The sequence below is a fragment of the Ranitomeya variabilis genome, chromosome 1 (assembly GCF_051348905.1).
Source record: "Ranitomeya variabilis isolate aRanVar5 chromosome 1, aRanVar5.hap1, whole genome shotgun sequence".
NCBI lineage: Eukaryota > Metazoa > Chordata > Amphibia > Anura > Dendrobatidae > Ranitomeya > Ranitomeya variabilis.
This window is the reverse complement of record NC_135232.1, coordinates 676,819,454-676,844,150: the sequence shown is the minus strand read 5'-3', so window position 1 is coordinate 676,844,150 and position 24,697 is coordinate 676,819,454. Positions and strand designations below refer to the sequence as shown.

Sequence of the window (24,697 nt, the reverse complement as noted above, 5' to 3'; positions counted from 1 at the left end):
GGTTAGGTGCACCGGGAATGACCTGATGGTTAAACTAAATGACAGGACAAGCTCTGGGAAGTGGGAACTCTGCTGACCGCAAATCCTAATCCTAACACACACACTAGAAATAGCTGTGGAGTGTACCTAACTCTCCCTAGACGCCTCTTCACAGCCTAAGAGCTAACTACCCCTAAAGATAGGAAAATAAGCCTTACCTTGCCTCAGAGAAATCCCCCAAAGGTAAAGGCAGCCCCCCACATATATTAACTGTGAGTTAAGAGGAAAGTCACAAACACAGGGATGAAACAGGTTTCAGCAAAGGAGGCCAGACTTACTAGATAGACTGAGGATAGGAAAGGGATCTATGCGGTCAGCACAAAAAACTACAAAAAGCCACGCAGAGTGTGCAAAAAGACCCCCGCACCGTGAGTCGGTGCGGGGGTCTTTTTGCACACTCTGCGTGGCGGAGGTGCCACTCTGCAACCCAGAGCATCCAGCTAGCAAGGCAATATCATGTTAGCAAGCTGGACTAGAACTTAGCAAACACTAAGAAACATATTCAGTACACAATAAACAACAAATGAACCAGCAGGGACTTAGCTTATGCTGGAGTAGACAGGTCATCAGAAAGATCCGAGAGAGATCTGAACCAGTACTGATACATTGACAGCTGGCATGGAGTAACGATCTGAGTGGAGTTAAATAGAGAAGCCAGCCTAGCCGCAAACGAGGGCAGCTGAGGAAGCAACCTCAGAACCAGCAGTTCCACTCACAGCCACCAGAGGGAGTCCACGGACAGAACTCGCCGAAGTACCATTCATGACCACAGGAGGGAGTTTGAGAACGGAATTCACAACAAATATACAGTAGGCTTATGGGGAGTGCATTATACTATATGGAGGCTTATAAGGAGTGCATTATACTACATTAAGGACTATCTGGTGCATTAAACTATATAGAGGCTATCTAGGGGGGCATCATACAGTGTGGAGATTACAGTGAGGGGGCTATCGTACAGTGTGGGGATTACAGTGAAGGGGCCATCATACAGTGTTGGAGCCATCAAACAGTTTGGAGGCTACTAAGGGGTCAGTATACTGTGTGGGTGGGACTATACATTGAGGGGGCATTATACTCTGTATAAGAGAGCATCATGCTGTGTATAGGGGTGCTGTACAGGGGGCAGACTTGGGACATTATTAAATGTAAAGTGGGCACTTAGTTTTATAGGGGAACTCTGGTTACTGTGTCTCTCAAAGGGACACACAGGGCATTATTACTTTCTACGGGGCAAAATGTGGGCACTGTTTTCTAGGGCACTTGCACCTGGCATTACTATATTATAGAGGGTTGCTTTAGAATTTAGAAGGCACATAGTACCACACAGCAGGGGCAGTAATAGGGACACATATGGCAGCAGCGGCTCAGTATTGGGGTATCAGGTGCAGTAATAGGGACACATATGGCAGCAGCAGCTCAGCATTGGGATATCAGCAGGATGAGGAGTTTGTGCAGCTTGGGAATAGATGGTGATGGCTGCAATATGAGAATTGAAACTTGTCTTTGTTGTATTCTCTGCAGACGAGTACTGGCTGGAAGAAGTTGTTATGTCAGTCTGGGCCAGATGGAATAGGTGGGAAAAATGAACGATTCCATCAGAAAGAATGTCAGCGGTAAGTCACCATCTATAACTGGCTATAACTATACTTAGATCTCTTATATGTTCTGTAGGACTGACCATATGGCGGTAATAGAGATTATAGAGATTATCTTCAGTAACAGCGCGGTCATCTGCTGTGGTTCTCCTCCACTATTAGGGTGCATCACCCAGTTGTAATCAAGGTTACCTGGTTAGGGGCCCACTCAGACGTTTCGCCCCCCCTGAACCAAAACCCTAGCTATGTCTCTGGGCTGCATGATTACAATCTTTAACAATAATTACTTAAAAAAGAGCATGTCTTTTATAAAAAATAACATACTAAATATGCAATGTAAAGAACATATCAAAATGCAGCTTTTAAGGTGCAGTGCAATAGTGTAAACATAAAAGGTAACAGACAGTATACATTTTATCATCAATTGGCAAATTCCTCACAAAAGGTAGTTAGTAAAGTGATCCTATTCAATATACTATAATTTTTCTTTTTGTTTAAATGACTCTCCCTGCTGATATTTCTTACTTTGTCCTCACATCTTTTTAAAATGTCTTTGTTTAAATTTGTTAGTCATTTTTTCACAGAAGTTTCCAATACACCATAATCACTTACTATTTTCTTCACTCGCAGGTTTTAACTATAAGGCAAAGCCTCAACTAACCTTGTGATGTGAACTTTCATATCTCAGCAAATTATTTTTATCAGTAGATTTTACAAATATCTCTGTGGATAATGTTTTATTCTCATATTTCACAAGGACATCCAAGAATTGAATTTCATTCATTGAATAAACTAATGTGAATTTTATTTCATCATCTAAACTATTCAAAAACAATTTGAAATTTTCAAGTTCAATAACAGTACCTTTCCATAGGAGGAAGACATCGTCTATGTATCTCCACCACTCCAGAACATTGCCAAAGTGGTGGGACACATAGACAAGGTCCTCCTCCATGGCTGTCATAACCAGAATTGTGTAGGCTGGTGCCATATTAGCGCCCACTGCTGTGCCCCTTTTTTGCATAAAAAATTAATCCCTAAATAGGAAATAATTATTTCTCAATACAATCTCCAAAAATGTTAAAGTAAAATTTATGGCCTCAGAAGTATATGCAGTGCCAATCAATTTTCTTCGAACAGCCACAAGTCCCGTGTTATGGTTAATCAATGTATATAAAGAAATGACATCAAATGGCTCCAAAATAATATCATCTTCAATTTTAACTTTTTCCAGTTTACTTAAAAAATCAGTTGTATCCTCTATAAAGGATTGAGTTTGTCTAGACAAAGGCCCTAGTATCTTATCTAAAAAAAAATGCCAGTATGGCTAAAGATGGAATCACTACCCGATACGATTGGTCGACCGGGGGAATTATTTAACGATTTGTGTATCTTTGGTAATATATACAGTACAGACCAAAAGTTTGGACACACCTTCTCATTTAAAGATTTTTCTGTATTTTCATGACTATGAAAATTGTACATTCACACTGAAGGCATCAAAACTATGAATTAACACATGTGGAATTATATACTTAACAAAAAAGTGTGAAACAACTGAAATTATGTCTTATATTCTAGGGTTCTTCAAAGTAGCCACCTTTTGCTTTAATGACTGCTTTGCACACTCTTGGCATTCTCTTGATGAGCTTCAATAGGTAGTCACCCGGAATGGTTTTCACTTCACAGGTATGTATTATAAATGGGGTTAGGACCATCAGTTGTGTTGTGCAGAAGTCTGGTGCATACACAGCTGATAGTCCTACTGAATAGACTGTTAGAATTTGTATTATGGCATGAAAAAAGCAGCTAAGTAAGGAAAAACGAGTGGCCATCATTACTTTAAGAAATGAAGGTCAGTCAGTCCGAAAAATTGGGAAAACTTTAAAAGTGTCCCCAAGTGCAGTGGTATAAACCATCAGGCGCTACAAAGAAACTGGCTCACATGAGGACCGCCCCAGGAAAGGAAGACCAAGAGTCACCTCTGCTTCTGAGGATAAGTTTATCCGAGTCACCAGCCTCAGAAATCGCAGGTTAACAGCAGCTCAGATTAGAGACCAGGTCAATTCCACACAGAGTTCTAGCAGCAGACACATCTCTACAACAACTGTTAAGAGGAGACTTTGTGCAGGAGGCCTTCATGGTAAAATAGCTGCTAGGAAACCACTACTAAGGACAGGCAACAAGCAGAAGACATTTGTTTGGGCTAAAGAACACAAGGAATGGACATTAGACCAGTGGAAATCAGTGCTTTGGTCTGATGAGTCCAAATTTGAGATCTTTGGTTCCAACCACCGTGTCTTTGTGCGACGCAAAAAAGGTGAACGGATGGACTCTACATGCCTGGTTCCCACCATGAAGCATGGAGGAGGAGGTCTGATGGTGTAGAGGTGCTTTGCTGGTGACACTGTTGGGGATTTATTCAAAATTGAAGGCATACTGAACCAGCACGGCTACCACAGCATCTTGCAGCGGCATGCTATTCCATCCGGTTTGCGTTTAGTTGGACCATCATTTATTTTTCAACAGGACAATGACCCCAAACACACCTCTAGGCTGTGTAAGGGCTATTTGACAAAGAAAGAGTGATGGGGTGCTACGCCAGATGACCTGGCCTCCACAGTCACCAGACCTGAACCCAATCGAGATGGTTTGGGGTGAGCTGGACCCGCAGAGTGAAGGTAAAAGGGCCAACAAGTGCTAAGCATCTCTGGGAACTCCTTGAAGATTGTGGAAGACCATTCCCGGTTACTACCTATTGAAGCTCATCAAGAGAATGCCAAGAGTGTGCAAAGCAGTCATCAAAGCAAAAGGTGGCTACTTTGAAGAACCTAGAATATAAGACATATTTTCAGTTGTTTCACACTTTTTTGTTAAGTATACAATTCCACATGTGTTAATTCATAGTTTTGATGCCTTCAGTGTGAATGTACAATTTTCATAGTCATGAAAATACAGAAAAATCTTTAAATGAGAAGGTGTGTCCAAACTTTTGGTCTGTACTGTATATTAGCGGTGTAATTGGTTTATCCACAATTAAGTATTTATATAAATTATCATCAATAATATTACACTGCTTTGCCTCATCCAATATTATTTTGATCTTTCTATCTATCTCAAATTTGGGATCCCCCAATAATCTTCTATATATGTTCGGATCAGATAATTGACGTACAATTTCTGGTTCATATTTACATGTATCCATGACGACAAGACCGCCACCATTATCAGCCGATTTGATGGTGATGTCATTGTCATGGATCAACTCAAGCAAGGCCTGATTTTCTTCACGTTTCAAATTCATTTTTTTCAACTTATTCCTATCATATACCTGTTTAAGGTGATCAATATCTTTGCTTACTGCATTAATATAGGTATCAATGACAGGGACATTAATAACGGGTATAAAATCACTCTTACTGTAAATCATAAGTTCTCGCAAATTGAATTCGGTGTCCACAGTTCTGTGCATACCAATATTTCAATTTGATTGTTATAAAAAATTTAAACATTTCTATTTCCAATTTAAACCAATCAGTATGCTTACTTGGACTAAACGAAAGGTCCTTATATAACACAGACAATTGGTTAATAGACAAAGATTTTGACGACAAATTTACCACAGGGTTCAGTCTTTCTTCCTCATAGTGGTCTGCCATTGTGGAAGTACACTCACCCTCTGCCTTTTCTCTCTTTTGTCTGCGGTGGTGCCTCCTGCCTCCTCGTTTGTTCCTTTTGTATGTAATTCCAAACTATTCACTTCTTTTTCCTGAAACTGTAGCATTGAAACAAATTTAAGGTGCTACGTTTGCATCGTCTATGTTAGAATCTGTTTTGTTTTGACCATCCGCCATCTTGTTGTGGTTTTCTGGCTGCTGGTCTTTTTCCCCTGTTGTTGGGTTGTCTTGATCAGGTGATTGTATCACCCTTTATTACCCAGCACCTGCCTCCCATTCCTTGCTGGACAACAGTGTTAATCCGCTAGAGTTCTGGCTAGGTGGTTAGACAGCTTTCTGTGTTGGATTTTATGCAGTTCTGGGATCTCTGGTTCTGCTATCTTTAGTTTCTGTTTTCAGTTGGTTTCTGCAGCCTTCTCTGTGTTTCCTATTAGGAGGTGACCTGTTTTTTGTACCCAGTCCTTAGATCTTTTAGGGACCTCCTTCCCCTTATCTATAGGTCTTCGCTGAGTTTAGACTAGGATCGTTGGTGGGTCTATTCGCAAGGAATGGGTCGCCCACTCCATCGTAGGGTTTCAGCCTAGTCTTAAGGTACCGTCACATTAAGCGACGCTGCAGCGATAGCGACAACGATGCCGATCGCTGCAGCGTCGCTGTTTGATCGCTGGAGAGCTGTCATACAGACCGCTCTCCAGCGACCAACGATGCCGAGGTCCCCGGGTAACCAGGGTAAACATCGGGTTGCTAAGCGCAGGGCCGCGCTTAGTAACCCGATGTTTACCCTGGTTACCAGCGTAAAAGTAAAAAAAACAAACAGTACATACTCACCCAGCGTCCCCCAGCTTCTGCTTCCTGACACTGACTGAGCTCCGGCCCTAACAGCACAGCGGCTTTCACTTTCACTTTAGGGCCGGCGCTCAGTCAGTGTCAGGAAGCAGACGCTGGGGGAGGTATGACGCTGGGTGAGTATGTACTGTTTGTTTTTTTTACTTTTACGCTGGTAACCAGGGTAAACATCGGGTTACTAAGCGCGGCCCTGCGCTTGGTAACCCGATGTTTACCCTGGCTACCAGTGTAAAACATCGCTGGTATCGTTGCTTTTGGTGTCAAACACAACGATACACGGCGATCGGACGACCAAATAAAGTTCTGGACTTTATTCAGCGACCAGCGACATCACAGCAGGATCCTGATCGCTGCTGCGTGTCAAACGAAACGATATCGCTAGCGAGGACGCTGCAACGTCACGGATCGCTAGCGATATCGTTTAGTGTGACGGTACCTTTAGTGCAGGGTCAGCTTTCCCCTATCTTTCCTAGTTCTGTGCTGCAGTTTCGTAACAGTCTATAGCTATGCCAATGTTTTTTCCATTTATCTTCATTCACAATAAGCTGTTGTTATCCTTAAAATTAGATACCAAAGAAAAATATCTGACATGTTCACTGTTTCCATATATAGTAACAGTAACTTTAGATATTTAATGGCGTTTTTACTCATCCTCTTCCAAATAACATATAAATTATGGCCACTCCTGGTAATTCTTGATTAGCAATCAGACTCCCCATTGATTCTATAATGAAAAAAGATTGGTCCATTTAACTGAGGGAAAAATCAGGTTGAGATATTTAGGAAAGTCAGATTGTTTTAAAGGTCCATCAAAGAAACAATGCAAAATCAGAATGTGGAAGAACCTTCCTCATTGTGTTGTCAGTCCACCAGTATTTGGGAAGCATGAAAGCCATTAGTGTAGTTCCTTGCATGCAGTGTAGGAGGAAGCACCGACTTTTTTTGTTTTAAAGACATCGTACTGCAGTGTGCACTGTGAGTGAACTGAGTATGACAAGGAGGTCATTTAGATAAGCAATGGCTTGAGATCGCAACAGCCGCACATATACCTTAAAAAGAGGAATGGATATGGGTTACAACAACCTTGAGACAACCTTTGTAGTGTAGGAGTCGGTCCCACTGCCTTCCGGGCTCCTGTGCTGCACAGATGGAATATGTGGCAGGTCATAACTGGGCTAAGCCTAAAGTCTGTCTCATCTATATTTGGGATATATATATACTAGATAGTGGCCCGATTCTAACGCATCAGGTATTCTAGAATATGTATGTATGTATGTATATAGCAGCCACCTAGTATATAACACAGGCCACGTAGTATATAGGAGCCATGTAGTATATAGCCGTCAAATACTACGTGGCCTGTGCTATATACTATGTGGCTGCTATATACATACATATTGTAGAATAGCCGATGCGTTAATACAGGCCACACAGTATATAACAGTGGCCACGCAGTATATAACACAGCCCAAACAGTATATAACACAGCCCACGTACTATATAACACAGCCCACGCAGTATATAGCAGCCACGCAGTATATAACACAGGCACACAGGCGACGTAGTATATAGCACAGGCCATGCAGTATATAACACAGGGCACGTAGTATATAGCACCCCCCACGCAGTATATAACACTGCCCATGTAGTATATAGCAGCCACGCAGTATATAACACAGCCCACATAGTATTTAGCAGTGTGGGCATCATATCCCTGTTAAAAAAAATAATTAAAATAAAAAATAGTTATATACTCACCCGCCGGGATCCAGCGTAGCTCTGGCGATGCGCGCGCGGTTCCCGCCATCTTCCGTTCCCAGGATGCATTGCGAAATTACCCAGATGACTTAGCGGTCTCGCGAGACCGCTAAGTCTTCTGGGTAATTTCGCAATGCATCTCTGGGAACGGAAGATGGCAGCAGGCGCGAGCGCATCGTCGGACAACGGAAGGTGAGAATAGCAGGTTTTTTGTTTTTTTAGTATTTTTAACATTAGATCTTTTTACTATTGATGCTGCATAGGCAGCATCAATAGTAAAAAGTTGGGGATACACAGGGTTAATAGCAGTGGTAACGAAGTGCGTTACCCGCGGCATAACACAGTCCGATACCGCTGGCATTAACCCTGTGTGAGCGGTAACCGGAGGGGAGTATGGAGCGGGCGCCGGGCAATGACTGTAGGAGAGTAGGGAGGGACTAATTGGACTGTGCCCGTCACTGATTGGTCACGGCAGCCATGACAGGCAGCTGGCGAGACCAATCAGCGACACGGGATTTCCGTGAAGGAAGTTGCCGACATAAAGACGGAAGTACCCCTTAGGCAATTATATATAGATATATATAGATATAATTATTATTATTTTCAACTCTTTTAATTGAATTATTTGCTATATTTAGTTAACATTTTAACGTCATTTTTGTCCATGTAAAATATACCTATCATAAGAATGAAATTTAGACAACTGTTAGTAGTTTTGTGATGTTTTTATTAGGTTGCATTATGTGGATGTCCCCTTTTCACATTGTGGGTTCTTTGTATCAGCTGATCACTGGAGGTTCCCTTCCTGCAACACCTTAGCCCTGATTCATCAAAGTGTTTTCGCCAGAAATCTGGCGTAAAACACAATGATAACTCGAAAATATGTATGCACAAGTCGAGGTTTTCACACTAGTTTTGCCTAGCTCCACCAAAAAGAGCAGAGATGGCGGAATAGGGACGGGACGGTACTGGTCATCTAATTCATCCTGTGCTGTGGCGTACTTTACTGCAGAAATCTACTACGGTAAGCACAGAAGCACATAGAGGCCCCCGCCATTTATTTTCTGATGCTCCTGATTCATTAAGAGGCATGCTGGTCTTGATGAATTGGGACCCTTGTGTTTAGCTGCTACCTGCTAGAGAACTACATGGGTGATAAGAATGTTACTTGCAGTGTGATACCAAGAAAACAATGTAAGTACATTGATCGGTATGCTCATTGAAATGACTTTTTGTAAGATACAGAGAGAGCCTTATAGAAAGGAACCCCATCCTCATAACACCCGATCCTATTAACTATGTTGAATTGTTATACCCTCTCCAAAAATGTTGTTTGCATGTTTATGTATATTTTTCAGCATTACTTTATGATAAACATATTATGCCTAAAGAATATTTAATGACAATGTTCCTGGCACAGGAAATTGTAATGAAAGGATGATAAAATGCACGATATTGGTGTTATTCGAGATGTCACAATGCACAGGAGATGAACTCTGCATGAGAATTAGCTCATTTTTACAATACTACAGCTGTGGTTTGGGGAAAATAATTTGACACAATAGATGGGGCTTTCATATGACAAATTGACATCTTTAGCATGTGACTTGAGTGCTGATATGCTTACATGACCTTGTAATTTGAGGAAGCTGAAAAGAAGAAATAATAAAACAATTGAAAATATCAAATATGAAAACCTAGTGCTGTAGCTTGAAAATGCTAATACTTGACCATGAAATGTGGTCTGAAAATACCTATTGGCAGTGATCTTTCTATACAAGGTGCAAAGGAGACCAGTAGACTGAAGCCAGAAAGTAGAAAAATTGCGGCAGCACTCATATTAGACACACAGGAACCCAGGTATCCATACCCACAAGAAGGCGCGTCGTCCCAAAATCCATAGAGCTCACTTGGAAAAAAGTGCAAAATAGCAAGTAATAGACAACGTCCAAATAAATTTTTTATTTTGACATACAAGGTGCAACGTTTTGACCTGATACAGAGACTTGTATCTGGTCGAAACATTGCACCTTGCATGGCAGAATAAAAGAAGATTTTTTTTGCATTATTCAAGCTTGGATGCTGTCTATTACTTGCTATTAGGTGGGCTGAAGCCGTCAATATACAGCAGTTGTTGAGTAAGGGCTCATACTCGCATGCGAGAAACTCGGATGAGTCTCGCACATCAATACCCGGCACTGCCGCCGGCCAGCGCATGTATTGCTATGCGGCCGCACGCTCCGATCTGAGTGCCGGGTGCAGTGCTGGGTATTGACGTGCGAGACTCATCCGAGTTTCTCGCATGTGAGTATGAGCCCTAAATATAACTCTTCATAATACAGGACGTATACAGTATGTATGGCTGCACTGCAGGTGAAGTAAAGGTCGAAATGCCAAGGAATGTGGAAATACTAGTAGCGTTGTTTGCGATGTTTGACAATACAGTAATAATTAGGTGAAACCTGTCATGGGAAGAATCTACTAACAATTATTTGCTATATTTGCCTTTCACAGGAATGAAATTTAGATGATGGAGCTGTTAGTATTTTTAGTGATGTTCTTATTAGGTTGCATTATTTGGATGCTCCCTTTTCACATTGTGGGTTCTTGCTATCAAGCTGATCACTGGATGTTCCCCTCCTGGAACACCTTAGCCCCGATTCAGCAAAGAATTTTGTCTGAGATCTGGCATAAAACATTTTGATAGTTGAAAATATTTTTGGACAGTTTGAGGTTTTCACACCAGTTTTTCCTATCTCCGCCAAAAAGAGCAGAGATGGCCCATGTCATGGGTGGAACGTGAGACCACCGGTCATAAAATTCATAATGTGCTGTGGCATACCTTACGCCAGAAATCTTACTACAGTAAGCACAGAGGCACATGGAGGTGTCCGCCACTTCTTTTCAGACATGCTTGATTCATTAAGATATGTGCTGGTCTTGATAAATTGGGGCCCTTGTATTTAAGTGCTATCTGTTTGGAGAACAACATGGGTGATGTCAGCACACATGGGAACAAATAGCAATGTATGAGCAGCAAGATGGCTTAGTGGTTGCCACTGTTCCTTTGCTGTACTGGGGTCCTGGTTTCATAATTTCACTAAGGACAATAGCCTCTGGGTATTCTGGTTTATCCTACAATTCAAAAGACAATTTAGATTGTGAGCTCCTGTAGAGACCGTAAGTGGTGATAATATGTGGTATATGTTAGCCCTATATAAGCAAGTGTGACAAAGCGGCCAGACCATTTTAGGTGGTGATGTTTTCATGTTGGCTTTTTGGGATTTTCCCTGATTCTTTTGTGTCTTCTGGAAAAAATTAATATTCGCGCGTTTGACAGATACCATACATTGAAGACTGTCCAACATGCAGATTTAGGTTTATACTATAATGGAAAGCGGCTTCCTATCAGAATCTGGCCAAAGAATGAGCACGTGAGTTCTCTTAACTGCTTCACAGTTTCCAAAACCAGAAATGGTTGAAAGATATGACAATAGACTGAACAAGTATGCAATGTTTATTTTTAGCAGTGATCATGTTGCACTTTTTCAGATGGTTTCCACCTGAAAAAGATGACATGTTCATATACCCTAGTTCGGGTGCAATTAAATGTATTAGGAGCTTTAGTTCACAAAATACTGGAAATAACCTCACTGTATGCAAGGATATGCATCATATGCAAGAAATAGGCAAGAAACTGAAAATTTTCTGGAAACATCCAAACGCCATCCAGTATTTCATGGATTAGGTGGGACTAAATCTCTGGGATATACCATAATCAATGGTGAAAGGGTTTATCTGAAATAAGAAAAACACTCCTATATTTCAAAAACAGCACTACACCTGCCCTTTCTCAGGCAAACTGTTTTAATCTCTACAGATTTTAAAGGCCTCAAAAATCATTAGAAAAAAACATCAGAGACCAACCATTTCATCAGGATCAGCCAGCCATCTGATCTTGGGGAAGAGAGGAATCTGGCCTCTTGAATTTCAGTAGCTTATCCTTTTGATCAGAGTGGAGATAATATTGTATATTCTCCAAAATAATGATAGATTTAAAATTGCTTGAGAATACAAAATGAAAAAATATGTTTTTGTGTCTGTTTTCCAGGTGGAGATGGAGCACAAGCAAATGCAGAGAATACATCCGAAAACCATGAAAAATCTCGATGTCAGTCATGTACCTCCACATTCCTAAAAATTGTCTGGGGATTCTTGATTATCCTTTCAGTGTCTTCATCTTGGGTTGGAACAACGCAGATAGTAAAAATCACATACAAGAACTTCTACTGCCCATTCTTTATGACTTGGTTCTCAACCAATTGGAACATTATGTTTTTCCCAGTGTATTACTCTGGGCATCTAGCAACAGCACAAGAGAAGCAGTCACTGCTCCAAAAAATCAGGTAGGTCCAAATCTACATTTTGCACAATATAATTCATCTCTATTTCAACCAAGTTTGTCAGGATAAACGTGATGATGGTCGCACTTGATATCACAGTGCGTTTGAGTTGTGCGCTATGGAGTATGTTAGAAACCCTTAATAACATTTACGGTACTTTTAATAAGTGATAGTAAAAATATTTATATCCCCCCAAAAAAGGTGAAAGGTGCAACGTGCAAGATATGTTATTAATATATATTCATATATATATGGTTAGAAGAAACAGAAGGTAGGCTCATCTGTATATATATAGGGAGAGAGAGAGATATAGTAATTCTTTACGCTCCTGTCTAATACAGTAGTATAGTAGATAGCAACTAATGTTTAAATTCAAGTGTTGCCTTATCCTGACAGTAAAGGACTAGTCAGAGGAGAGGCAACAGTCGACTATGGCCCCAAATCTAAAGCTTTACCCAAAAGAACAATTCCCAACTGCCCAGGGTACATAAAAGCCTGCAACACCTATAGATAAATAATCTGTAGCATAGAGGTGCCTGCAAAAAAAGGTGTTTCAGATGATAACCATTTATGCCAGGTCGAGGTGAGAAGGGGTGTGCTTGCCCTTCGTACAACCCCTGCTGTACGCCTGCCTGTTTGCGGAGGTTGGCACCCTAAGATGACGCCCCCGCTAGTGTGTCGACTGCCCTAAATCCCTGTATGCAACCCTAAGACAGACATATAGTAGGAAACAGAGAGCAGCAGCCTCATCCTTAGGACCCCTTTTTTGCAGGCTCCTCTGTGCTACAAATTATTTATCTATAGACGTTGCAGGCTTTTATGTACCCTGGGCAATTGTTGTTTTGATTAAGGCTTTAGAATAAGGGCTATAGTCATCTGTTGCCTCTCCTCTGACTAGTCCTTTACTATCAGGATAAGGCAACACTTGAATTTAAACATTAGTTGCTATCTACTATACTACGTTATTAGGCAGGAGTGTACAGGATTACTATCTCTCTCTTTATATATATATATATATATATATATATATATATATATACTAGATGGTGGCCCGATTCTACTGCATCGGGTATTCTAGAATATGCATGTCCACGTAGTATATTGCCCAGTGATGTAGTATATTGCCCAGTGACGTAGTATATTACCCAGTCACGTAGTATATTGCCCAGTTACGTAGTATATTGCCCAGTGACGTAGTATATTGCCCAGTGACGTAGTATACAACACAGAGCATCATAGTCTATTGCACAGCTACGTAGTATACATCACAGAGCCATGTAGTATATTGCCCAGCCACGTAGTATATTGCCCAGCCACGTATGTCACAGGTTAAAAAATAAAAAATAAACATATACTCACCTTCCGAGGGGCCCCTTGTAGTTCTGTCACCTGTGTTCGGTTCAGGCGGCAGCTTCCGGTCCGAGGGTGTGATGACGTCGCGGTCACATGACTGTGATGTCATGGCAGGTCCTTCTCGCGCAGGCGCCTGTGATGACGTCGCGGTCACATGACAAGTGACGTCATGGCAGGTCCTTGTCGCACACTAGCCTTAGCACAGGAACCGGCCGCTTGCATGGACCGGTCCCCGGAGCGTCGGAAAGGCGGCGGAAGGTGAGTATATAATGATTTGTTATTTTCCATAGGCAGCCTCAATAGTAAAAACTTGGTCACACAGGGTTAATAGCGGCGGTAACGGAGTGAGTTACCCACGGCATAACGCGGTCCGTTACCGCTGGCATTAACCCTGTGTGAGCCGTGACTGCGGAGAGTATGGAGCGGGTGCTGGGCAGTGACTTAAGGGGAGAAGGAAGGGACTAATCAGACTGTGCCTGTCGCTGATTGGTCGCGGCAGCCATGACAGGCAGCTGGCGAGACCAATCAGCGAATGAATATCCGTGACGGAAGTTGCCGACAGAAAGACGGAAGTACCCCTTAGACAATTATATATATAGATTATATGAGCCTACCTCTTGTTTCTTCTAGCCCTTTATATATGTATATATTAAGAACACGTTGCACCTTTCACCTTTTTTTGGGGGGTATAAATATTTTTAATATTACTTCTTAAAAGCTAAATTTTATTAAGGGTTGTTTGTTAGTAAGTCACTGGTAATTCTAACATACTCCATAGTGCACAACTCAAATGCACTGTGATATCAAGTTCGACCATTATCAGGTTTATCCTTAAGTCACTTAGTTTACACCCTTTTCATATATCCTTTTCATATAAGCTGGTCTAGAATTACCAGTGCCAATACATTTGAAGCGCATTGTAAATTTGGCCAGTATTATTTGTTTAAGGTTTAGCAAATGTTCTTGCTGTCTTACACACCTATATGAACATATTCAAATGAAGAACGTTCATTCTGTTGCAACATGTAGAAAGCATTGGTTATAATTGTTCATATGCTCCAACATTTCAGAGAAGCATACAATAGCTTAAACAAATTAGCTAGGCACGGGGAGAGTTGTCCCTACCTGGTTTGGGTGGAGAGGAGTCATAGTGTAGCTCCTTTTCTCAGTGTCCACACTTCTCTACAGGGGTATAACCATAGTGGGTTCAAGTTTTGCAACTGCACACAAGTCCTGTAGCCTGGTGGGGAGGAGGCAAAAGGCCCTTTTGGCCCATATGAGAATACCAATATCTATTAAAGACCCATGCTTGTTGCATGCATTGCAATCTACAATTTGCGTCACTATTTCTCTTGGTGTACCCAGCCCAACCTATGTTCAGCTCCTGTGCCCACTCCATACGCTGGCACCTACGGCTTGACGTAATAACATGTTGTGTAGTAAGAAGGGTTGAATATCGAAGACATTTGAGTGATCAATGGCTGCTACAAGAGACATAAACTCAAACCATCTAAGACTCAACCAGAAATGAATGTAAGAAATAAGATATAAAACTGATATCACCACAAATAGAAGATCAAAATGAATTTACAAATCTGATATGAACCCTTATTTTCTAATGTGGCATTTACTGTGGCAATATGTATAATAGGGGGGCTCTATATTAGGGGGCTCTATATTAGATGCATCACAGGGCTACAAGAACAATAAGTAGGTAATTCTATTTTCCCAAGTACATTTGGGTTCCGGTGTAGTTATCACGTCGAGTTTATCATACACAACCTTATCCAAAGGCCAACACACAGGCCTACTGTATTAAACCTTTCTTTGTTATTCACAGCAATCAATCAGAGCTTAACTTTCATTTTTTTTAAACACTGGTAAAAATGAAAGCTGCGCTGTGATTGGTTGCTAAGGGAAGCAATGATAGTTTACTTTTAGACAGTTTTGACAAATCTGCCCCCTTGCACCAAACAGTTCCTACCTATTACCAATAAAGGCCCAAATAACACAACCATTCAGCATATGCAATGATATTGCATAATATCAGCTCAGCATGTTATCCGAGCATGTTCACTCATCGCTAACTACAACTTTGTACCAATAGCCATGCACGCAACTCTGATTTTTGGATCATGAATTGGCTCATGTGAATTTTCTTTGTGCAAGTACCTATTGTTCTACAACATGAAATTAGACACACACTTTGTCAGAGATTATGCATTGTTAGGGCTGGCGAAATGCACCAAATAATATAAAGGAAGATATAAGGTGCGTCCGCAGCCCGGGGTCCACCGTGCAGAGGTATTACCTGCTGCTCAGTAATGGCGGACAGTATATGGCAGTATAAAGAGAACACACACGGGTTAATGTCACCCGGTATGTATGGAGACGAACCCTGTTGCGTCACAAAGCCTCAATACTGCTGAATGAACGCTAGTGTTCGGTCACAGGACTCTGCCCCAAGGACACGGGGCTAGAGTCCCTCTAGACCAGTATTTCCCAAACTCCAGTCCTCACGGCTCCCAACAGGTCATGTTTTCAGGATTTCCATGGTGCTGCACAAGCGGGAGAACTCCTGATACTTCCATCACCTGTGCAATACTAAGGAAATCCTCAAAACATGACCTGTTGGGGTCCAGAAGGACTGGAGTTAGGGAAACACTGCTCTAGACCCCCTAGAGCTATGCGCCGGCCGCACCTGCAGTGCCATGGGAAACTAATAATAATAAATTTAGCGCACAGAGTGCGCGCAGCACCGCTCTGGCAGATGCCACTGACCACCTTAACTAGGGACAAGAAAGCACACTAGTTGCGCATGGCATCGCACTGGCGAATGCTGCTAAAGTTGCTGTAGGAAACGTGCTTAGTGCTCGATTGCACTTAAGTGGCGCTAGTCAGCTCCAATCACCCACACTCAGTCAACACTAGGGAAGGGAATCAATTTCACCAGAACTTACATGTATCCATACACACTACGTTTTGAGGTTATACTAGCGCATGGCCGAGTGGCCATGCAAACCTTTTATAGTTGCAGCCTTCTGGGACCTTGCCAGTGGACCAATCGGAGCCGCTTGGGGACCTGGGCATGTGACCCCCGACCTCCAATAAGAGGTCGTCCCATGGGCATGCTCAGTAGGCAAAAAGCAAGACTTAGTCCCTGGAATGTCTGCTTGCCACTGACTAATGCTGTTTACAATAGCTGGACCTGGAACAGCAGCAGTAACCAAATGCACAGCAGCAGGTTGAGCAAGACGCTGGGACCGACGTCTCTGCTGAGCAGGCTCCTCTGCGGCTGGGGAAGAATGGGAAACCGCAGAGGACATGGTTCGAGATTCCCCCTGTGCAGCGGTGGGAACTCGACACCTAACATGCATAGCAATAGGTACAAATGGCCATCCACAATCGTATCCAGTAGTCAATTACAATTTTCCCTATGCTTTTGTTTGTCCATGTAGGCAAATAAAAAGATGAACATTGCTCTGCGAAGCTCCTGCAAGACAAGACAAGGAACAGAAAAAGGTATTTGGAAGTGGTTTTTATTTGTTAAAGCGTTTTGAAGCATACAACACTGTTAGTGGTTTATCCTGATGAAAGAGTGTTGTATGTTTCAAAAGGCGTTGACAAAAACTGCTTCCAGATACCCTTCACTCTTTCTTCATCGTCTGGCAGGAGCTTGGCAGAGTGATTTTAGATCCATCTTTCCATTTGTCTACATTTCTGCCTTGAGGGATCCACAGTAGCCTTCTGCTCTTGCAAGCTAAAACAAGAGTTGTGACTGTCATAAACCCATAAGGTGAGCATAAAAAAATAAATTTCTGTTTTCCCTTTTTTATACCGGATAAGACCCTATTTGAGCTTTATTGTGTCCACAGCCTAATTTTATCCGTTTGTTTGTTGTCTATGGACAGATATACCATTGATGCAACCAGTGGAGCTGGACAGGGCCCCAATAAGTAAGGGGGCTACTTCCACCTCCAAAAGCAGCAAACTGTAAAATGCTTCGGTCACAGACACATAAAGGGGTGCATTATGATGAGCTGTTGGACTGCAAAGGGCCCATATGCAGGATAAGTCACTCGCTACTTTACCCGAAAAAGTTGTCGAGTGTACTGAAATTTGGACTCTACATATTTTGGCTCATAAGTAACAAGAGTGCAATGAATCTCAGAGACAGTGACAAGAAGCATCCTCACACTGAGTGGTCTCACCAACTTGTCATCCAACGGTTGTCTCCACTATGAGATAGACTTGCTGCACACCTTTCTTCGCGTCGGTAGTTTTATGTGGTGCTTGCATTTCACTTCTGCAGAATTCCTTCTTCATTTGTCAACAAAGTACATACACACTTTCGATTAGCATTGTTAAAACTTATTGGAAAACAGAGTCTATGAAGAGGTGCCAAAGTGAGTTTGTAAAGAAGATTGGCGGTCGAAATCCGCTGTCCAAACGGTGCATTTGAGCTTTGTTTGATAACAGAGTAATCTCCAAGGAGTTCAGGTACCACAGTGGTATTGCCTTCCTCTTGGGGAATGTGATACCTTGCCTGGAGACGAGGAGGATCCCTTTGACAGGTAATTTGTACATGCAACATGTTCTAACTCCAGGCCAGAAGGGGGAGCTCTGAACCCAGTTTCAGGGGAGCTTCCCTAGTTGTATATACATTCTGGTCTGGAGGAGGAGTTAGTTAGTCTGGAGCAGACAACGAACAATAAAGGAGCACAGGAGACGTCTGGAGCTAGAGGAGAGCTGCAATTGGGCTCCCTCTAAGCTGAAGTGCAGGAAGCGGGCATCGGGAGCCTGAGGCTGTGTGGAACTACATGTCCCATGGCAGCACTGGAGGGCAATTGAAAGTGACTTACCCACATTACACCCTGAGGTACAGCAACATCCAGAGCCCGGAGTCACCGTGAATAGAGACCCCAAGGAAACAGCTTGTGTTGCCTACCATGCAGGAAGTGTCCCAGGACAAAGAGTAACTAGTAGATTAGGGAGACAAAAAGCGCATATAGGGTCTTATCCTCAGATTAAGTGCAGTTTTTTAACAGGGAGCTGCTCACCTGTAAGGCAAAAGCATGTGCGTATCGGCTGCTGCAGATCCACGGGTCGCCCAGTCGACCTTCTCAGAGACATTGTGCAGGATAGTTTGTGGATTAAGTCAGCGCTGCCACAATAATACAGATTCAAATGTAATGAAAAGCTCTGGTGGTTTATTCGACGCGTTTTTAAGGTCTATCTGACCTCTTCATCAGGAAAATACCACAAAGACATCTTTGTGGTATTTTCCTGATGAAGAGGTCAGATAGACCTTGAAACGCATCGAATAAACCACCAGAGCTTTTCATTACATTTGAATCTGTATTATTGTGGCAGCGCTGACTTAATCCACAAACTATCCTGCACAAGGACAAAGAGTAAGAGAGAGAGGACCTTGACAGAAGCCACAGACAGCAAGGGACTATTATTTAGCGCATAGTGGAATGCTCCCAATCTGACCTGGCAAAGGGGATTCTACTCGTTTTCAGGCTGCCTGGACTCCACTGTCACCTGTTGCCGGTACCCTGGACTGAGGCTGTCTGCCATCAGTAAAACAGGTAAAGAAACTGCAACCCTGTGTCATCCGTTTATTTTCCGGCACCACGTCATCCTTGCCAACCACATCGGGAGCCTTAGGGGCCCAGCTTCACATGTGGGAAGCCATACCATCCCTACTGCCTTAACATCACCCCAGAGGACCCCTTTAACCAGCATCGGTCACCCCTGACCGAGTACCACAGGTGGTGTCACGAACATTTCTTATTTTTACAAACTTTATTCAAACCCCTTTAACCCCTTAACCCCCAAGGGTGGTTTGCACGTTAATGACCTGGTCAATTTTTACAATTCTGATCACTGTCCCTTTATGAGGTTATAACTCTAGAACGCTTCAACGGATCCTGATGATTCTGACAATATTTTCTCGTGACATATTGTACTTCCTGATAGTGGTAAAATTTATTTGATATTACCTGTGTTTATTTGTGAAAAAAATGGAAATTTTGTGAAAATTTTGAAAATTTCGCAATTTTCCAACTTTGAATTTTTATGCCCTTAAATCACAGAGATATGTCACAAAAAATACTTAATAAGTAACATTTTCCACATGTCTACTTTACATCAGCACAATTTTGGAACCAAAATTTTTTTTGTTAGGGAGTTATAAGGGTTGAAAGTTGACCAGCAATTTCTCATTTTTACAACACCATTTTTTTTTAGGGACCACATCACATTTGAAGTCATTTTGAGGGATCTATATGATAGAAAATAACCAAGTGTGACACCATTCTAAAAACTGCACCCCTCAAGGTGCTCAAAACCACATTCAAGAAGTTTATTAACCCTTCAGGTGTTTCACAGGAATTTTTGGAATGTTTAAAAAAAAAAAAAAAAAAAAAAACATTTAACTTTTTTCACAAAAAAATTATTTCAGCTCCAATTTGTTTTATTTTACCAAGGGTAACAGGAGAAAATGGACCCCAAAGCTTGTTGTACAATTTGTCCTGAGACGCTGATACCCCATATGTGGAGCTAAACCACTGTTTGGGCGCATGGCAGAGCTCGGAAGGGAAGGAGCGCCGTGTGACTTTTCAATGCAAAATTGACAGGAATTGAGATGGGACACCATGTTGCGTGTGGAGAGCCACTGATGTGCCTAAACATTGAAACCCCCCACAAGTGACACCATTTTAGAAAGTAGATGCCAAAGAAAACAAAAAAGAAAAAAAACAAAAAAGAAAAAAAGTTTGACGCACTATCAGCATCGACCCACCTGTGCTTCACTAGCAAATAACCAGGCGTTGTTACTGCCACAACAGAATCGGGTGCTCGTGAAAACAGGAAACAATGTCTATATAGCAGTAATAGCAAGAAAACGAGCACTCACCATCTGTACAAAAGTCTTCCTTTATTGCGGCTTCATATTAAAAAAGCAGGATATTACAGGGAGAACTGTGGTTCCTAATGACGACGATCGTTTCGCTCCTCTGAGCTTCTACGGGTCAGACCCGTAGAAGTTCAGAGGAGCGAAACGATCGTCGTCATTAGGAACCACAGTTCTCCCTGTAATATCCTGCTTTTTTAATATGAAGCCGCAATAAAGGAAGACTTTTGTACAGATGGTGAGTGCTCGTTTTCTTGCTATTACTGCTATTTTAGAAAGTAGACCCCCTAAAGAACTTATCTAGATGTGTGGTGCGCACTTTGACCCACCAAGTGCTTCACAGAAGTTTATAATGTAGAGCAGTAAAAATAAAAATCATATTTTTTCACAAAAATGATCTTTTCGCCCCCAATTTTTTATTTTCCCAAGGGTAAGAGAAGAAATTGGACCCAAAAAGTTGTTGTGCAATTTGTCTTGAGTACGCTGATACCCGATATGTGGCGGTAAACCACTGTTTGGGTGCATGGCAGAGCTCGGAAGGGAAGGAGCGCCGTTTGACTTTTCAATGCAAAATTGACTGGAATTGAGATGGGACACCATGTCGTGTTTGGAGAGCCCCTGATGTGCCTAAATATTGAAACCCCCCACAAGTGACACCATTTTGGAAAGTAGACCCCTAAGGAACTTATCTAGATGTGTTGTGAGAGCTTTTAACCCCCAAGTGTTTCACTACAGTTTATAACGCAGAGCCTTGAAAATAAAAATTATTTTTTTTCCACAAAAATGGTTTTTTAGCCCCTAAAATTTTTATTTTCCCAAGGGTAACAAGAGAAATTGGACCCCAAAAGTTGTTGTCCAATTTGTCCTGAGTACGCTGATACCCCAAATGTGGGGGGAACCACCGTTTGGGCGCATGGCAGAGCTCGGAAGGGAAGGAGCGCTTTTTGGAATGCAGACTTAGATGGATTGGTCTGCAGGCGTCTTGTTGCATTTGCAGAGCCCCTGATGTACCCAAACAGTAGAAACCCCCCACAAGTGACCCCATATTGGAAACTAGACCCCCCAAGGAACTTATCTAGATGTTTTGTGAGAACATTGAACCCCCAAGTGTTTCGCTACAGTTTATAACGCAGAGCCGTGAAAATAAAAAATAATTTTTTTCCACAAAATTAATTTTTAGCCCTCAGTTTTGTATTTTCCCAAGGGTAAGAGAAGAAATTGGACCCAAAAAGTTGTTGTGCAATTTGTCTTGAGTACGCTGATACCCCATATGTTAGGGTAAACCCCTATTTGGGCACACGGGAGAGCTCGGAAGGGAAGGAGCACTGTTTTACTTTTTTAACGCAGAATTGGCTGGAATTGAGATCGGACGCCATGTCATGTTTGGAGAGCCCTTGATGTGCCTAAATAGTGGAAGCCCCCAATTCTAACTGAAACTCTAACCCAAACACACCCCTAACCCTAATCCCAACTCTACCCATAACCCTAACCTCGCCCCTAACCTGAACATGCCCCTAACCCCAGCAGACCCCTAACCCTAATCCCAACCCTAACCACACCCCTAACTCCAACACACCCCTAACACTAATCCCAACCATAACCCTAACCACACCCCTAATTTGGACACACCCCTAACCCTAATCCCAACCGTAAATGTAATCCAAACCCTAAGACCGCCGTCACACTAGCGAGTTTTACGGACGTAAGAGCGCATAAAATACGTCCGTAAAATTCGCATTACACACGGCCCAATGAATCTCTATGGCCCAACTCATATCTGCCGTATATTACGCATCCGTAATATACGGTCTTGTACGGCCGTAGAAAATCGCAGCATGCTGCGTTTGTCACCGTATTGCGCAAAAAAATCGCCAATGAAAGTCTATGGGGGCGAGAAAAATACGGATTCCACACGGACCAGCAGTGTGACTTGCGAGAAATACGCAGCGGTGTTAGTGAAAAGCTGGTAATTCAATTGCCGGCTTTTCATTTCTCCTTCACAAACCCGACATGATATGAGACATGGTTTACATACAGTAAACCATCTCATATCCCCTTTTTTTTTGCATATTCCACACAACTAATGTTAGTAGTGTGTATGTGCAAAATTTGGGTGCTGTAGCTGCCAAAATAAAGGGTTAAATGGCGGAAAAAATTGGCGTGGGCGCAATTTTCTCCGCCAGAGTGGTAAAGCCAGTGACTGAGGGCAGATATTAATAGCCAGGAGAGGGTCCATGGTTATTGGCCCCCCCTGGCTACAAACATCTGCCCCCAGCCACCCCAGAAAAGGCACATCTGTAAGATGCGCCTATTCTGGCACTTGGCCACTCTCTTCCCACTCCCGTGTAGCGGTGGGATATGGGGTAATGAAGGGTTAATGCCACCTTGCTATTGTAAGGTGACATTAAGCCAGATTAATAATGGAGAGGCGTCAATTCTGACACCTATCCATTATTAATCCAATTGTATGAAAGGGTTAAAAAACACACACACATTATTAAAAAGTATTTTAATGAAATAAACACACAGGTTGTTTTAATATTTTATTGCTCTCTCAATCCACCTGAAGACCCTCGCTTGGCAAAATAATAAACCAACAATATACATACCTTCTGATGAACTGTCACGTCCCACGAAGTAAATCCATCTGAAGGGGTTAAATCATTTTACAGCCAGGAGCTGTGCTAAAGCACTCGCTCGTGCCTGTAAACCCCGGGTGCTGAAAGGAAAGCTGGGTGATCTGTACTTACATTGAGTCGTGGTGAGGTGCCCTCTGCTGGATGAACTCATATGAACTCGAGCGTGGGAACTTTTCCAAGGCTCCAGTTCATGAGTTCATCCAGCAGAGAGCTCCTCACCGCCACTCAATGTACAGATCACCCAACTTTCCTTTCAGTACCCGTAAAAAACGGACCGTATTGTCTTACACTGAGTGTGACGCCGGCCTAACCCTAACTTTAGCCCCAACCCTAACCCTAACTTTCGCCCCAACCCTAACCCTAACTTTAGCCCCAACCCTAACCCTAACTTTAGCTAGCCCCAACCCTAACCTTACCTTTAGCCCCAGCCCTAACTGTAGCCCTAACCCCAACCCTAGCCCCAACCCTAACCCTAGCCCCAACCCTAACCCTAGCCCAACCCTAACCCCAACCCTAGCCCCAACCCTAACCCTAGCCCCAATCCTAACCCTAACACTAATGGGAAAATGGAAATAAATGCATTTTTTTATTTTATTATTTTTCCCTAACTAAGGGGGTGATGAAGGGGGTTTGATTTACTTTTATAGCAGGTTTTTTAGCTTTTTTTGTGATTGGCAGCTGTCACACACTAAAAGACACTTTTTATTGCTAAAAATAGTTTTTGCATCTCCACATTTTGAGAGCTATCATTTTTACATATTTTGGTTCACAGAGTCAGGTGAGGTCTTGTTTATTGCAGGATGAGTTGACGTTTTTATTGGTACCATTTTCGGGCATGTGACATTTTTTGATTGCTTTTTATTCTGATTTTTGTGAGGCAGAATGACCAAAAACAAGCTATTCATGCATTTCTTTTTGGGGAGTGCATTTATACCGTTTCACGTTTGGTAAAATTTATAAAGTAGTTTTATTCTTCGGGTCAGTACGATTACAGTGATACCTCATTTATATCATTTTTATGTTTTGGCGCTTTTATATGATAAAAACTATTTTATAGAAAAAATAATTATTTTTGCATCGCTTTATTCTGAGGACTATAACTTTTTTGCTGATGATGCTGTATGGTGTTTTTTTTTTGCGGAGCAGGATGATGTTTTCAGTGGTACCATGGTTATTTATATATGTCTTTTTGTTCGCGTGTTATTCCACTTTTTGTTTGGCGGTATGATAATAAAGCGTTGTTTTTTGCCTTGTTTTTTTTGTACAGTGATCACTGAAGGGGTTAACTAGTGGGACAGTTTTATAGCTCGGGTCATTACGGACACGGCGATACTAAATATGTGTACTTTTATTGTTTTTTTTGTATTTTTTTAGATAAAGAAATGTATTTGTGGGAACAATATTTTTTTTTCTTTAGGATTTTTTTTTTTTTCACATGCTTGTATATTTTTTTTTTTCTTTAGGA

General features: G+C 42.1%; 1 protein-coding gene across 6 annotated transcripts in view; it reads left to right on the top strand.

The window, feature by feature from the left end:
- Nucleotides 1–24,697, top strand: part of SLC35F4 (solute carrier family 35 member F4) — a 467,648-nt gene that overhangs the window by 338,086 nt on the left and 104,865 nt on the right. For all 6 annotated transcript variants that reach the window (XM_077264849.1, XM_077264823.1, XM_077264858.1 and 3 more), the window contains one exon: nucleotides 12,030–12,324. In XM_077264849.1, coding sequence (XP_077120964.1) covers nucleotides 12,030–12,324 — 295 coding nt within the window. The remainder of the gene's footprint in view (nucleotides 1–12,029; nucleotides 12,325–24,697) is intronic.